The 13,844-nt window shown below is 39.3% G+C and overlaps 3 protein-coding genes across 3 annotated transcripts; 1 reads left to right on the top strand and 2 right to left on the bottom strand.

Moving 5' to 3' along the window:
• Positions 1 to 10: 10 nt before the first annotated feature.
• Positions 11 to 6,899, bottom strand: gga3b (golgi associated, gamma adaptin ear containing, ARF binding protein 3b). The gene is made up of 17 exons (XM_026370384.1): positions 6,833 to 6,899; positions 5,632 to 5,716; positions 5,466 to 5,541; positions 5,287 to 5,385; positions 5,080 to 5,203; positions 4,880 to 4,983; positions 4,540 to 4,620; positions 4,308 to 4,445; positions 3,931 to 4,012; positions 3,716 to 3,841; positions 3,366 to 3,614; positions 2,901 to 2,983; positions 2,666 to 2,805; positions 2,188 to 2,477; positions 1,874 to 2,043; positions 1,584 to 1,694; positions 11 to 1,495 (listed from the first exon to the last, which is right to left on the bottom strand). Exons 1-17 carry the CDS (start codon positions 6,870 to 6,872, stop codon positions 1,385 to 1,387), a joined length of 2,109 nt encoding a protein of 702 aa, XP_026226169.1. The 5' UTR covers positions 6,873 to 6,899; the 3' UTR covers positions 11 to 1,384.
• A 154-nt stretch (positions 6,900 to 7,053) lies between these two features.
• mrps7 (mitochondrial ribosomal protein S7) lies at positions 7,054 to 9,612 on the top strand. Its single transcript, XM_026360209.1, has 5 exons — positions 7,054 to 7,154; positions 7,997 to 8,188; positions 8,276 to 8,339; positions 8,442 to 8,609; positions 8,986 to 9,612. The coding sequence occupies exons 1-5, from the start codon at positions 7,111 to 7,113 to the stop codon at positions 9,205 to 9,207; spliced, it is 690 nt and encodes a 229-aa protein (XP_026215994.1). The 5' UTR covers positions 7,054 to 7,110; the 3' UTR covers positions 9,208 to 9,612.
• On the bottom strand, positions 9,402 to 13,439 carry mif4gdb (MIF4G domain containing b). The gene is made up of 6 exons (XM_026360220.1): positions 13,296 to 13,439; positions 12,517 to 12,636; positions 12,306 to 12,415; positions 11,858 to 12,013; positions 11,585 to 11,677; positions 9,402 to 11,345 (listed from the first exon to the last, which is right to left on the bottom strand). The coding sequence occupies exons 2-6, from the start codon at positions 12,593 to 12,595 to the stop codon at positions 11,118 to 11,120; spliced, it is 666 nt and encodes a 221-aa protein (XP_026216005.1). The 5' UTR covers positions 12,596 to 12,636; positions 13,296 to 13,439; the 3' UTR covers positions 9,402 to 11,117.
• Between the last annotated feature and the right edge of the window lie 405 nt (positions 13,440 to 13,844).

Raw genomic sequence — 13,844 nt, 5'->3', positions numbered from 1 at the left:
CAGCCTTTGAAAGAAATATTTATTTTTTTTCATGCAGACATACACGCCATACACTATGTACAGTCCTAACACTCCCAAAATCTACACGTCACATGTTCAAACAATACATTACAACCATTGTACATTACTATGTACATTTAAACACTTCTGAATGTCCCATATGATGATAAGCTGAAGACTGCGAGAGAAGGGACCAAAAGTCGATTGGGTGGACTGATTTATGAAAGCGTACTGAGCACAGTTTCACTCCATCCCACTGCTGCACACTAAAGACAACTGTCTGCCTGGTGACAGATTTACTCATGAAGCTAACAAATTGAAATTCAGAGTTTTCAGTTCACATTTTTAATGTTCCGTGATGCACCGAAAAACTATAGCAAGATATAATAAATGACAAAATATTACCAATACTGATTCTGGTAGAACAGCAAAATGTTTTAAATGTAGAACAGAAATACAGATACTCATGCTAAAAATGTGACTGAAGTGCTGACAGTCTGGGCAAAAAAACATTTAATTTTCAAACAAAAAAAGAAAAGAAAAGGGTGGTCATGAAATAAAACCAGTGTTGGAATCACGCTGGCATGTCTCTTTTAAAAGGTGCTGTTTGGTTTCTTTACTTTGCCTTCACATCCCAATTTTTGGTCTGCTTATCTCACACAGGGTTACATTACTAGAAATTAAGTTTTAATTTACTTAAACATGTCTAAAATCCTGATAGCTACAAAAGCTATGTAATAAATATGTGAATCACTGCACTTTCTGCATCTTACTGCAGAAATTAATGTGACCATTTCTTAACAATACTTTTCAGATTAAAACTCTTTCCTAAGAAATCTCCTAGGTACAATGTCCAAACCCTGGTTATTTTCAAGTATTTTTGCAGGCTGGATAAGTCGTCAGCCAGGAGAATAAATAAAAGCACATTTGTCTCATAGGCTCTGTTAACATAGAGGTAATTTTCTTTTAAATTATTTGTTATGCTGCAATGCAACATTTCAGTCAGACTCAGAGGTCTAATGCATTGATTATTTACAGTACATTCAAATCTGTTATAGTTGTCTCCAGGAAAATCCATTAAGCTATTTATCTCAGTACCACTGTGCTGTAAACACCACGGCTGTCTTACCGACTGTATCAGTGTAAGTCTTCACTTTGTTAGCTTACTGCAGAAAAGCACAAGCTCTGTATAAACAAAACTTTTAGTGTCTGTTGTTTACATCTCATTGCCCGAAATAACGTTGGTCACAAAATGAAAGACAACCATAAGGAATGTGAAGCTGGATGTTATTGTTCCTGTAACTTCGTCTCTCTGGGATGGATGTGAACACCCCTTCATGGAGTAGGGTCTGTCCCTGCTGAGTGCCAGTAGGCCTGCACGCTGCTATAGATAACCCCATGTCTCTGGTGGGGGGAACTGATCCACCTCTCCGACCTCATTACACAGACGGTCTCCAAGTGTGAACGACAGCTTGTAGCGCAGGCGCACTTTTTCCTGTGAGGATTCACACATAAAAATGTTTTAGCAAATGTATCTAGCTTCAGTTCTGGTTTTTGTGGTTTGTTGCTTATGAGTTACGTACCTTTGTTGGATTAGCCAGCAGCATGATCTGGGTAATGGAGGCTGGGGGTAGGATGGGGTTAAATGGTGCTAGTTCTGTTCCTGATGGAGGCTGCAGTTTAACCTTCATTGACTGGATGAAAAGAAAAGTCAGCACTGTATTTTTACTGACTTATGAAAGACACAAAAAATCTGGAATATGTCTGATTCAGCTGTGACACATCAGCAAGTCAAGTTGATTTATAGTTTGTAAGCTACAAACATAGCATAGCTACAGGCCGATAAATAAATGACAGAGATAAATTACTTTACCTTGGGTACAGCAGCCTGCAGTACCACATTATGAACAGGCAGTGGCGCTGTATTGAGCATAGACACAACCATTATAAGCACGTCAGGCCTGCCGGGGGGACAGTCGGAGGCAAAGTTGAGCAGCACACGAACGCCGTCCTTATCGTAGGCCGTCACTGGCAACACTCTACCTGATAGACAGACGGGGTACAGTCAATCAGCAGCAGGTGAACATGAACTAACTAAAGAGTCTATGTAAGCTGTACATGTTTTTCTAATCACTGTTATTCCATTCTAATCAACCCCATCATCCTTCAGCTCCTTCCTGCCCTTACTCGGTTTGATGGCCTCCAGAGGGACGTGCACATTGCTCAGCGAGATGTCTGTGACTCGGGCCGGGCTACCCTGAAGGGGAGGGTGGCAGGGGGACAAAGAGCGGAACAATGGGCTGCCCGGTGCTGAGCCCAGGCTCTGGGTTTTAGCGTGGTACAAAGCAGGAGAACTGGGCATCGAACCCTGGAGAAGAGAGGTGGAAGAGGGAGAGCCTTGCCCTGGTAGAAGGGGATGTACAGCTGTAGGAGGTTTCCCAAAGCTGCTTCCCCTGGCTGTCATCTGGCTGGACAAACTGAAAATTACATTTGATAGACTGCTATGAAGATATGCATACATTAAAAATAATCAGATTAGGCTGGTCACATAAAAGCACTAGAGAACAAAATAAACTGTTTTAACAATTCCTGTGTGTCTGCGCATTCATTCATATTTATCTTTTTAGCTCTAACATGTTATTTTCCCACTGGAAAAATACTGCACCTGCTGTGATCTGAAAAGCCCATCATGGCCAGGTTTTGAAGGTTCTGGAGACTATGTGTGGTGGCTGCTGGTTCAGTTGGGGGCACCACTGCACCTGAACAAGCAATACTGCCAAACATGTCCACACTTGGTGCTGGAGCCTGCAGATGGGTTGAGGACACATTATTAACTACTGTAATTACACAACGACGAGCAATGGTGGTGGTGGTGGTTTGTAGAAACTGTTTCAATGTACCTGCAGGGAAGTCCACTGATTGGACAGTTCGTTCAGCTTGGGTTTAGACTGGCTGCTCAGAGAGGTAGGGGTATCATTTAATCCTGAAAGAAGCATTAGTAACATTTAAAAAATTAAAATCTTGTTTGTGTAATATAGTTTTGGACATTCAGAATTTACATACTTCAAGAGTTATCAGCCGCATTAGGTAAACTCCTATATAGTAATAGTTTTGACATTCACTTACTGGCAGACAGATGACAACATTGATACCATATCTGGAAGTTGAGTCATGGTAACTGGACTTCCTTCTTGGTAGGTTGAAATGTTTCGTTACTCATGCAAGTAGCTTCTTCAGTCTGAGTTGCCATGACTCAACTTCCACATAATGTCACCTGGACGACTGAGAATCTTCAGTTGATACCATACCACATTCCCCAAAATGTTGAACTGTTCCTTTAACCTAAGAAGTCACAATCAGGATACCTAGGGACAGCAGTTCATCGTCAAGGAGAGAGAGAGCAGTGGAGGCCTTGTCAAGTGGGGGATGACTCGGGCTGCTGCTCTGACTGCCATGGGAGCCAGCCATGAGTTTAGGGGGAGGAGGGAGGACGGGTATGGATGAAGCTATGGGACTGGTGGAGATAGGATTCAAGGACTGGGAAGGAGGGGCAGCAGGCTGCGGAGGGCTCGGAGTGTCAAGGCCGGCAAGGTCGATCAGTGTATCTGTGATCTCTGTTGAGTGACAAAAAGAAGAAGGGTAACTGCAGCTTAATATCTGAATATAAAGTATAAATCACTTTTTAAATGAACCTTTAAAATAAGTTCTCACTCACCACTCTCACTGGGAACTCCTGTAGATCGAGGCTCTTCGCTGTCGCCGTTGATTGGCTGCCCCTCTACTATCTTCTTATAGGAGTTAATGACTCTGGAAAGGTCATCACTGGCCTGCAGGATTTCACCTGAGTAGTAATAGGTCAGAGGTCACAGGTTACTGTATACAAATCCAAAGAATAAAGCATGTGAGAAGCACCCCTCCAAATGAACAAACCTAAACTGGTGTCATTGTCCTCTGTCTCAGTGGCCATTTTGTAAGCAGCACGTCTCAGCTTGTCACACCGCTCGTAGAGTTCCTGGTGAGAAAGACAAAGGAGGTGCTGTACAGTTCAAATGGAGCTGGACACCAGCTGATGTGCACTGCTAAATTACAATTATTATACATGAAAAAACTAAATGTTTTTCATGTATAATGGCTGCATTTAAGCAGCCATTCCCATTAAGAGTCATAACTGTACCTGTCAGTTTGTGATACAAAGGAACAACAACTATCATTTAATCATCAACCCATTCCAGTTTCGTGCTTGCAAGTTAAAGATAAATTAAAGTCTTGTATTGTGTGTCTATGTGAGTGAGTGTATGGACACACACCTTAATGATCTCCTTGTCTGAGTCAGTGGAGCTGTCTTTATTGTACTGGGACAGCATCTCAGTCAGCAACCTGACATTGATGTTCACCTCCTCCAGTGTGTTCAGTCGCTTTGTAACCTTCTGCACTCGCGCCTCATCCTAACAAAAGACGCAGCAGAAGAATGCACCTTACCTATGTTAAATTCACCTGCCCTAACAGTAATAGAAAGACCATGTTTTAAAGTCACATTACCTCTTTCACCATGTTTTTGATCAATCTGTTAGCTTCCTGGAGATCTTCTGGATTTTTACTCCGCAGAAGCTCGGCGAGGAGCTAAACAAAAAAACACACACATATTTATTATATTTCTAAACATCCCTTTGCATTTGAGATAGTAGAAATGCATCGTTTTATTAAAATTTTTCATCTAGACTAAATGTTTTTACAAATTTGTGTGTTTGATGAGACATGAGGATCAAACAGCAGTGATCTACAGAGGAGCTACGTGTTCTTTGCTTGTTTTATTGAGTTACTTCTCATTTAAAGCTGTCTGGTTATTACCAGACAGGTGTGTTTTCCTCTGATCACTCACTTTGCCCATGTCCTCGTTGTCAAACACTGGATGTTTAGGTCTTGTAGGAGGAGAGGGAATCAAAGTCCTGTCCAGCGGTAATTCTGGGTCGCGTGTTACGAGGCCTGATAAGAAGAGGACTGGATTAATACATGAGCTCTGATAAGGTCTGATAAGGATAAGGTGAGAAGAAAGAGAATTTGCTGTGTTTCTCCACACACCCTGTCTTCTCAGCGTCTGGTAGGCTTCACTGATCTTGGCTTCATTGGGGAATGCAATCGTCCAGCTGTAGAGCATCTCTACAATCTTTATCTTCACCTTTTCAGGTGCACTGTCACCCATGTACTAAAAATAAAAGTTGATTAAACAAAGAGCATAGGACATACAGTCATATGCATGAAATATAAACACATTTGGAAACTACTCACCTTTGGAGACACAACTTTAATTAGTTCGTTCAAAAATCGGTATTTTCCAACTTCATTATGAAACCTCCTGCCACAGTTCTTCATACAGGCCTCCAATACCTGCACACAAAAACATGAAGCTTACACAGGGAAGGGTTTGCTTCAGAAGAAAAGGGAGGCGAATGTTGAATATTTCTTACAGTCAGAGCCTGAAGTGCTTCCCATTCTTGTGGTGAGTGGATTTTATGGACGAGCAGATTTACAGCTATCTGAGGACTGCAAGAACGAAAGACTCAAGTGAAAAACTCTTTCTAAGCTAACGGAGGTTTGAAGAAAGAACATATTGTACATATTTCACAGACATACCCTTCAAGTTCTTTGTTGATCTGATCACAAAAGCCTATGATATATTCCCAGTCCTCCTGTCTGTTTGTTGGATGGGTGGCTTTATCTGTTAGACAAAAGCAATGCACATCACACACATATGAACTACATGTGAGTTGTCAAGTCGTCTGACCAACACAATTTAGTAGTTCTTATTTTTACGTGCAGATGTGGTAGAAGTAAAAAAAACATCTATTCTCAACAAACAAATGCTTTAAAATGTACTTAAATTATAAAAGAACAAACTAAGAACTAAGAAACTGATTTTTCTGGGCATCAATCCAACTGAGAAACAGAGTTTAGTAAGTATTTTAAACATTTTAAACATTTTTAAACATTACTGAGAACACCTTTAAAGATGTGTTGCTCTTTGCTCACCCTCTATTGTTAGACTTCATAAAGGTTTAGAGTCAGATTAAAGAAGCTAAATGGGGAATTAGACTTCAACAGAGGAACTACACAAACACAGTGACACAGTGACCACAGTATTTACTGTGAATATATTTCTTATTTCTACCTTGACCTGCAAACATTGAAAATATGCTAAATACAGATTGGCACTAATTAATAATAATACAGGCCAAACATCTGTGTTACTTATACAGTTGGTGTGAAACAAACAGCGATACAAGTTAAACTGGTTATAACCACTTTGTTTAATGCTAAGTGGGTAATGTATTTGTAAATTAATTATAGTTTGTATTAAGAACATCCAATTGTAAAGTAAATAAAAGTGTCAAATAGATGCAGTGGAGGAAAAAGCCTAAACTGTCTCTCTGAAGTGTAGAGGCAGTATTTAAGTAAATATTACCACTTCTGCTGATGTGATAATCATTGCATTTACAGTAAAGCTCATTCATTCATCCAGATCCAGGTCTATTTCATCAGAAAGTACTGAGCTGAAGGACAAGAGATGTTGAAGCTCCATGTCTCTGAACGACCACTGCAAACACCGAGCTGTCACATGTAAATGTGTCCCACACTGTGTTTATTAAAGCTCTCCACCCATACTGCTGGTTATTAATGCAGACACTGAACTCACAGCCAAAAAATACAGCGTAAAAGCGGCTATCAGCGCGCTGACAGTCTGTGCACAGATTAATTTAAAGCCCTGTCATGTACAACGATGTTTCTAACTAATTACCTCCATTATTTAATTCATAAAATGGGATTAATCACTCACTGAGCCAGGATTCAAGCGACTCCCCTTCCTGGTACGCCATAGCACTAACAACATCGCGTGATGTCACTGGCGTGTGAACGAGAATACAAATTCTTTTTTTTTTTTTTTTACAAAATAATTCCCAGTAACTGTCACATCCATTAAATTTCGCTTTAGCATTGTAATTCAACTGTTTTGAAGGAAAAACCGCTTTAATGCTCGGCTTTATTTCTTTTTCCCAGCAGGCACCCGAGGGACCTACTAACCGAAGGACCCTGACTGACACTCACATTGTCAAGATGGCGGCCGCCTTTGCAGGATTGTTAAAACCTTGGACACCGAGGTAAATAAAACTCTTATAAAGTTATAAAGTTATAATTAATTAGCACATGTGCTAGCTGCGTATTTAATATTACTGTGATGTTGGTGTATGTGTCCTCTGCCTTTCAGAATATATATACACCCGTGTATCCTAACGCTAAGTAGCTGAGTAATAACCAGTCTCTTCTTCTAGATACACTTATTTATCTAAAGATTTTTATAAGTGTCGATCTTTGTCATCATAGCAATAATTTATTGTGTCTGAAATAGTAACAGAATATCTTCATTAATTTAATTAACGCTATCTTTCATTATCTGCCTATTATCTTATTAATTGTGCCCATAAAATCTGTGATAAAATAATTTCTGTGTAAAATGTTTAATGTTCAAAGCCTTAAGATGTGTACCTATACATTTTCGGTAACATGCAAAAAATGAAATAAATGAAATTCCCACATTTGTTTGATAGAGTGAAGCAATTATAGACTGTTAAAAAAAAGTTGCCAATTAATTTTTGTTAACAAATTTATAGAATATGACTAATTGCTGCAGTTTTACCTTGTTTGTTTGTGGATAAAAAATGTTACGAAACAGAACAAACTTAGCTGAACAGTTTAAAATATTATTAAGTAGAACAGAAGCCCTGAAATTGTTTTTTTTTTATGATAAATGAGTTTATAGTTATTAATATTATAAATCAACATATTTTATACAATTCTAATTAGACAAATAAAATTAAAACTAATTAAATTAAATTAGCTCAGGCATGCTCAAACACACACACACACACACACACACACACACACACACACACACAAACTCGCCTATTAACTCATGAAACTATCATGTGTTCTTTATTTGCAGAGTATGTCTGGTGAGATGGAGCAGGTATAACCCGTACTATCTGGAGCCAGAGGTCAGGAAGGACGCGTACAGCAGACCAGAGGAGGAGCTGACTGCAGAGGAGAAGGAGCAGCGGGAACTCAAAGCACTCAGACCCATCAAAGCTGCAACCAATAGCGTAACCAGCTCAGTTTTCAACGACCCCGTCCTCAGGTAAAACCGGCATCTCTGATCACTGCAGAGAGGCACAGTGTATTTAATCAAAGTTATTCATGTCTGCGGACTGGTTTTGCTTTTCAGTAAATTCATCAACATGATAATGAAAGATGGAAATAAGATTCGGGCCAGAGACATCGTGACACAAGTAAGAAAGTAGAGACCTTTACGAGTATATTCACAGTCTCAGAGATTTGCTGCTTAATATTACAGCATACTGTACTGATTGTTGCTATTCCTCATTTCTTAGACTCTGGAGAGCATAAAGAGGAAACAGGTGGAGAAATACCATAAAGCTCCAGAAGGGAAAAAGGAAGAGATTGAATGTTGTCCCTACGCAATCTTTCACCAGGCTCTGGAGAACTGTAAACCTGTTGTTGGGCTGGCCAGCATCCAGAAAGGTGGAAAATTTTATCAGGTGAGGCAGATCAGTGCTTTTCTGATTTACACAGTTATTCATTACTGTTTGAGCTCTTAGACAGCAGCATCACTCTAAAAATCAAACCCAGCTCTTTTATGTGCAAGTTAATCCATAGCAGCTGGACTTCCTTCATGTTAGTTGGAAGCATTTCACTACTCGTTCAAGTAGCTTCATCAGTCTGAGGATAGTTGGTTAGAGAACACAAATTTATCCTTCCGGTATGTTTCACTTCACACCTGCCCTGAATAGGCTCATTAGTCATTGGACTTCCCCCAACTTCTAGATAACTTCACCTGCATGACTGAGAATCTTCATAGATGGCCACATCTCTTGTTTTTGTATCAGGCAAAGTCTAAATGTATTGTCTCCCCAGGTGCCCATCCCTCTTACGGAGAGCCGACGGCGCTTCCTTGCCATGAAATGGATGATCACAGAGTGCAGGGACAACAAACACAGACGTACTCACATGTACGAAAAACTTTCCCAGGAACTGCTGGCAGCCTCCATCAAGGAGGGCAATGTTATCAAGAAGAAACATGAGCTACACAAGATGGCTGAATCTAACAGAGCCTACGCGCACTACCGCTGGTGGTAGAAAGACTTAAAAGTTCAGATGTTTCTTCAGGTTGACAGATGGAGCAAACGACGTGTTGGTCACAAAGCGTTGGGAAGATTCACTCACATTTGTTGTAAATAGTGAATGTCATAAACAGATTTGGTGAAAGGACTACACTGTGAAAAGTGAGAGAAGTGGTATTTGTAAAAAGGAGAACTGAATACAACTTAGTCTGTCACCTTTTTTTGTTTTTTCCTTGTGTACAATAAAGAGTTGCGCTCAGCTGAATTGATAATAGACATAAACACGCTGAACAGAATTAATGAAAACCTTAAAAGATTTATTAGAACAAATACATTTCCAAAAGAATTTAACCAAACAATAAAAAAAATTGAATTGAATAAAGTAAAAATGTTGTGACAGTGTAATAAAATACAGAATGCATGTTACAGTTATGTAGTGTTGTATTTAAATGTCTACAGAATTAAAACATTTTCTAATTGCATCAAATAATTTTTTATGATCAGTTTAACTTTTTTACTTTAATTTATTTCATCAACTTGGTCTGAATGTAGTGACAAATGCCAAAGTTGAGAAGTAAACCTACCAAAAAAGGATTTTGGGCAATACAAAAAAATAATTTCTAAATCCTGACCACATCTGAGACTTTCCATAGTAAATGTCAGTCATCGCTTCATAGAGCTTTTAATTAAAGTCTTCTAATGTTTTTATTAATTCACAGAGGTTGATTTGTCTGACTGCTCAGAAAGTACATTTTATATTAAGCTTTACTTATTTACATTTTACAGGTTTCCAAAATGAGAACATTTGAAATAGATGTAATAGTTTAACAACATAACACGTGTCCTATGTTGATTCCAAGGCACAGCTTTGGTTGAAGACTTTAGAGTCGTTACTGAGTACAAACAAAGGTAACAACAGACTCCAATGTAACACTAAATATAGCTACGTAGAGTTGCCAGTGCTGGTGAAAACTGAATTCAGATGCAAAATCCTTTTCATCTAACTTATCACACATAAGACCTGCGTATATGTGAAGGAGAAGAACAAAACCTGCTACTATATCACCTCAACTCACCTCAATAAGAGTCTAGGTTTTGTCAGGTCAGCTGTTCCTGATGATTCTGTTCATATTACATTGGCACGATTTTAGCAAACAAAACTACCATACAGATAAATCCAACCAATTTATCTGTAGTAATGCATTTTAAATAGGAACTGTAACCAACCTCATGGTCTATGCATTAGCTGAGCTGAAACACACGAAAGAGGAAATCCCTGAATTAAGCCACAATGTTCATCTGGCAAACCATCCGCACATAACAAGTGGTAAATAAAGAAACAAGAATCCTACGGGACCAGGCAGAAAACTCCTAATCTACAATTCTAACCTTATTTAAAATATAATTTTTTTAGAATGTCGACTTTCAATTAAAACATTGGTCACGCAACAATCAAAGTTAAAGCAAAACCAAACCAGCTTGCATCTGACTGGAATGTCTTTTTCAACTCCTTTGGATTTGGTAAAAATAAGTTGAAATGTTTTCTCAATCAAGGAATGTCAGAACGATAAAAAAATGTTAAAAAAAGAAAACTATTCCTAGCTCCTCTAGCTGTAAACAAACGCATTTTTAAAACTAGCGTGTACCTGAATGTGGCTAAATCTTGTTAACTGAACTTCAGCTCCTTTGTAAACTATTGCACTTTCCACATCCGCGGTAATAATATTATCAAACGCAGGGACCAGTCCAGCAAAACCAAAAGTTGTTTTACAGTTGATGAACCTGTATCTTCACAAAACTCTCCATTGATTACCTAGAAGATGTTGCTGTCCATCATTATACTGCTGGTGTTACACTCAGTAGTGATTAGAAACAGGTGTCCCAGCTGCAAAACAGCTGCTCAGCACCCTTATCCTTGCTTCTGACCTAGTCAGCAATTTCACTGTAGTAGTACTTGTGGGCAGTGCTGCTGAGCATCCAACCTCCAGCTCTGAACTCCAGGATCTCTAGCAGCAGCAGACGGGCCATTGAGGTGAGGCCCTCCTGGAGCAGGAAGCCGTCCCGCAGCAGGAAGAACAGTTCATCCATGCGCTGGACGTTCACTTTCTCCAGCTGCTCTCCAATGCGATGCAGCTGCAGCACCAGGCAGTCCACCTGCAGTCGGAGGAAGAGAAAGGCAACTCAGCGACACTCTATTTATACAACTCAGACTTGGCTTGTTCACACTGATCTGCACTTTGTTTGTATTAGTGCGCTCTCAAAGTAAAAACATAGCACTACCCTAAATGTGCCTCTAATATTTTTGTTTAAATATGTTATATTATATGTATGTGTGTATACATATACATATAATAAAATAAACAAAAGTATAAAATGAACACAATAAACCTCACCTCTTCCTCATTCATTAGAGCATCTGGCTGGGCCAGTCTCATCAGACAGTCATACACAGGATGGACCAGAGCCACCATTGGCATGTTGTTCACCTAAGTTTCAAAACATTCATAGAGACACAGCAGGCAACTCTTAAAATAAAAAAAAAATCTTTAATCAAACAAAAAGTGATGAGTTTATGAGGTCCATTAAGTTGTTGACATTCATTTTACTGTCAAAGAAGTGGAAAAGTAAGAGCAACATATTGAGTCTGTGATGTGTCTGGCTCTTACTTTGAGGTAGTCAAAGACGTTACAGATGAACGTGACATAGCACACCCACTCTTGCAGCGAACGCCTCCTAGTCTCCTCGCGATCCTTGAACTCCTGCTGAAGTCGGTTTAAAAGGTTTCTCCTGAAAACATTTCCATTGTTCTGTTTGACCTCGGCCTGCACGACATGATCAAGAAAGTAAGGTCACGTAATAGAAGGCCTAATAGGAGGATTAAAAGCTTCCTGTTGCTCAAGAGTAAACTACCAGTTAGGCATTGATAAGTTAAGAGGATTAAGAACTTGGTTTAAGAGACTCAATCTGATCTTTAAGTCTTGTTCTAGTTTCTTAAATCCCTCAATCTCAATGGTGTTGAGTGTCGGTGCATTGCTGTAAACAAAGTAACAGTGACAACAGCTGCAGTTAAATAGGGATGGAAAACGGGCCCAGCAAACAGTCAACAGTGTAGACCTGCACAATGGTGTAGCAAATTCGTCCAGCCTCTTTACTGAACACCTGGTCCTTCAAAGACTGGTCCACAATGATGTTGGAAACCGTCTCCAGATTCACTGAACCCGGATCTGAAACAAATAAATAAATAAACACAAAGAAAACACTGTTTGAATGATGAATATACATTGGATGCTTATAAAACAGTAACACAGTAGAATAACTTGCTGACCTTTTAAAGCCGTTTTCAGCAGCAGCTGTGTTCCCAGGTCAAAGGACTGGATCCTGGAGTCTTCAGTTGAGTTTTCCATTACAGACAGTAGCACCCAAATTACACCTGAGAGTCCTGAAGCTGTGGAGAGAAGACACTATTTCATTTGCTTCATGTAGAAATAGCCAGACACAAACAACATGCACGCTTTCCAAAAACAGACTAAGGCTCTTCTTCAAGCCTGGGCACAAAATACACAACAGACCAGAGGACAGTTTGTGGGACAACAATAGCCACTAAATCCTGTACAGTCATCAAACTGGAAGGTCCCCACAGCTCATTCACTGGGGGATAGGAGGGATTACACGGGCAAACTGAATAGTTAGCCCAAATCATGAGCTTTAGCAACACAAGAACAAATATATGTTGTTAATTAAGACAGTGACACATTAAATTTGTTGGGAGTTAGCCACAATACTATAACAAGTAACGTAACGTTAACGGTATCTAACTAACGCTACATGTGAAGTTAGCGTTTTAGTCAACATTAACTAGCTATTAGTGTGTTCTGGATAGAGTTACTCTGTTTTATCGCAGCGTTAATAAGATAAACGTTGACACTTTATTATTATTATTATTATCGTGCTGTCAACAAACTGCTAGCTTAATGTAAAGTTAGCTAGCGTTAGCCATTAACGTTACCGTTAATGCCGTTAAATTAGCAATGTACACTTCTGTTCCAGCCATCTTCAGACATAAAGGGGTAACTTCACATACGTCTGATCCAAGTAATTACTTACATGTTGATATTAATGTGCGAATGTCTTTATTTAACGCCAATTATCCACACATACGCTGCTCATGCCGCTTGAAGTAACTAGCTAACGACACAGCAGTCCACAGCTGAAATATCAGGGCAAGATAACTCCCTGCCCCATCATCTCGCCTCGATTCAACACAAATAAATTACACTAAAATAAAATATATTTATGAATGTTTCGCATCACTCCTCATCCTGCTGGTCACTTGGAACTTGAAATAAATGAAACTTTCATTTGTGAAGTGATGTTTGCCGTAATACCTGCTTTGACGCAAAGGGCTATAATTGTGGGTTTACAGTGCCACCCAGTGGTCACCAACCGTAACTACATCACTCTTAATTTTCGGAGCTCTTATTTTGAAAGTTATCACCGTTTTGTACACGCTCGTTTTCAGCTCTTTGTTTAGCACCGTGCTTATTTATTTATTTATTTATTTATTTATTTATTTATTTATTTATTGTTTGTATGACCTGTGATTTGTTCTGTTGAGGGAGAAGACTGTGAAATAAGTTGTTTATTTTTTATCTT

Source organism: Anabas testudineus, chromosome 8 (assembly GCF_900324465.2).
Source record: "Anabas testudineus chromosome 8, fAnaTes1.2, whole genome shotgun sequence".
Taxonomy (NCBI): domain Eukaryota; kingdom Metazoa; phylum Chordata; class Actinopteri; order Anabantiformes; family Anabantidae; genus Anabas; species Anabas testudineus.
This window is presented reverse-complemented; position numbering and strand designations above follow the sequence as displayed.

Bases quoted from the DNA above. Each gene is read 5' to 3' on its own strand.
- gga3b (XM_026370384.1), bottom strand. From the start codon at position 6,872: ATGGCGTACCAGGAAGGGGAGTCGCTTGAATCCTGGCTCA. The intron at 5,717-6,832 runs GTGAGTGATTAA...TTTGTCTAACAG, and splicing joins GTCGCTTGAATCCTGGCTCA to ATAAAGCCACCCATCCAACA. The intron at 5,204-5,286 runs GTGAGTAGTTTC...TTTTATTTTTAG, and splicing joins TTAAAGTTGTGTCTCCAAAG to TACATGGGTGACAGTGCACC.
- mrps7 (XM_026360209.1), top strand. From the start codon at position 7,111: ATGGCGGCCGCCTTTGCAGGATTGTTAAAACCTTGGACACCGAG. The intron at 8,189-8,275 runs GTAAAACCGGCA...TTTGCTTTTCAG, and splicing joins TTCAACGACCCCGTCCTCAG to TAAATTCATCAACATGATAA. The intron at 8,340-8,441 runs GTAAGAAAGTAG...CTCATTTCTTAG, and splicing joins CCAGAGACATCGTGACACAA to ACTCTGGAGAGCATAAAGAG.
- mif4gdb (XM_026360220.1), bottom strand. From the start codon at position 12,595: ATGGAAAACTCAACTGAAGACTCCAGGATCCAGTCCTTTGACCTGGGA. The intron at 12,416-12,516 runs GTCAGCAAGTTA...TATTTGTTTCAG, and splicing joins GCTGAAAACGGCTTTAAAAG to ATCCGGGTTCAGTGAATCTG. The intron at 12,014-12,305 runs GTCTACACTGTT...CATGTCGTGCAG, and splicing joins TTTGCTACACCATTGTGCAG to GCCGAGGTCAAACAGAACAA.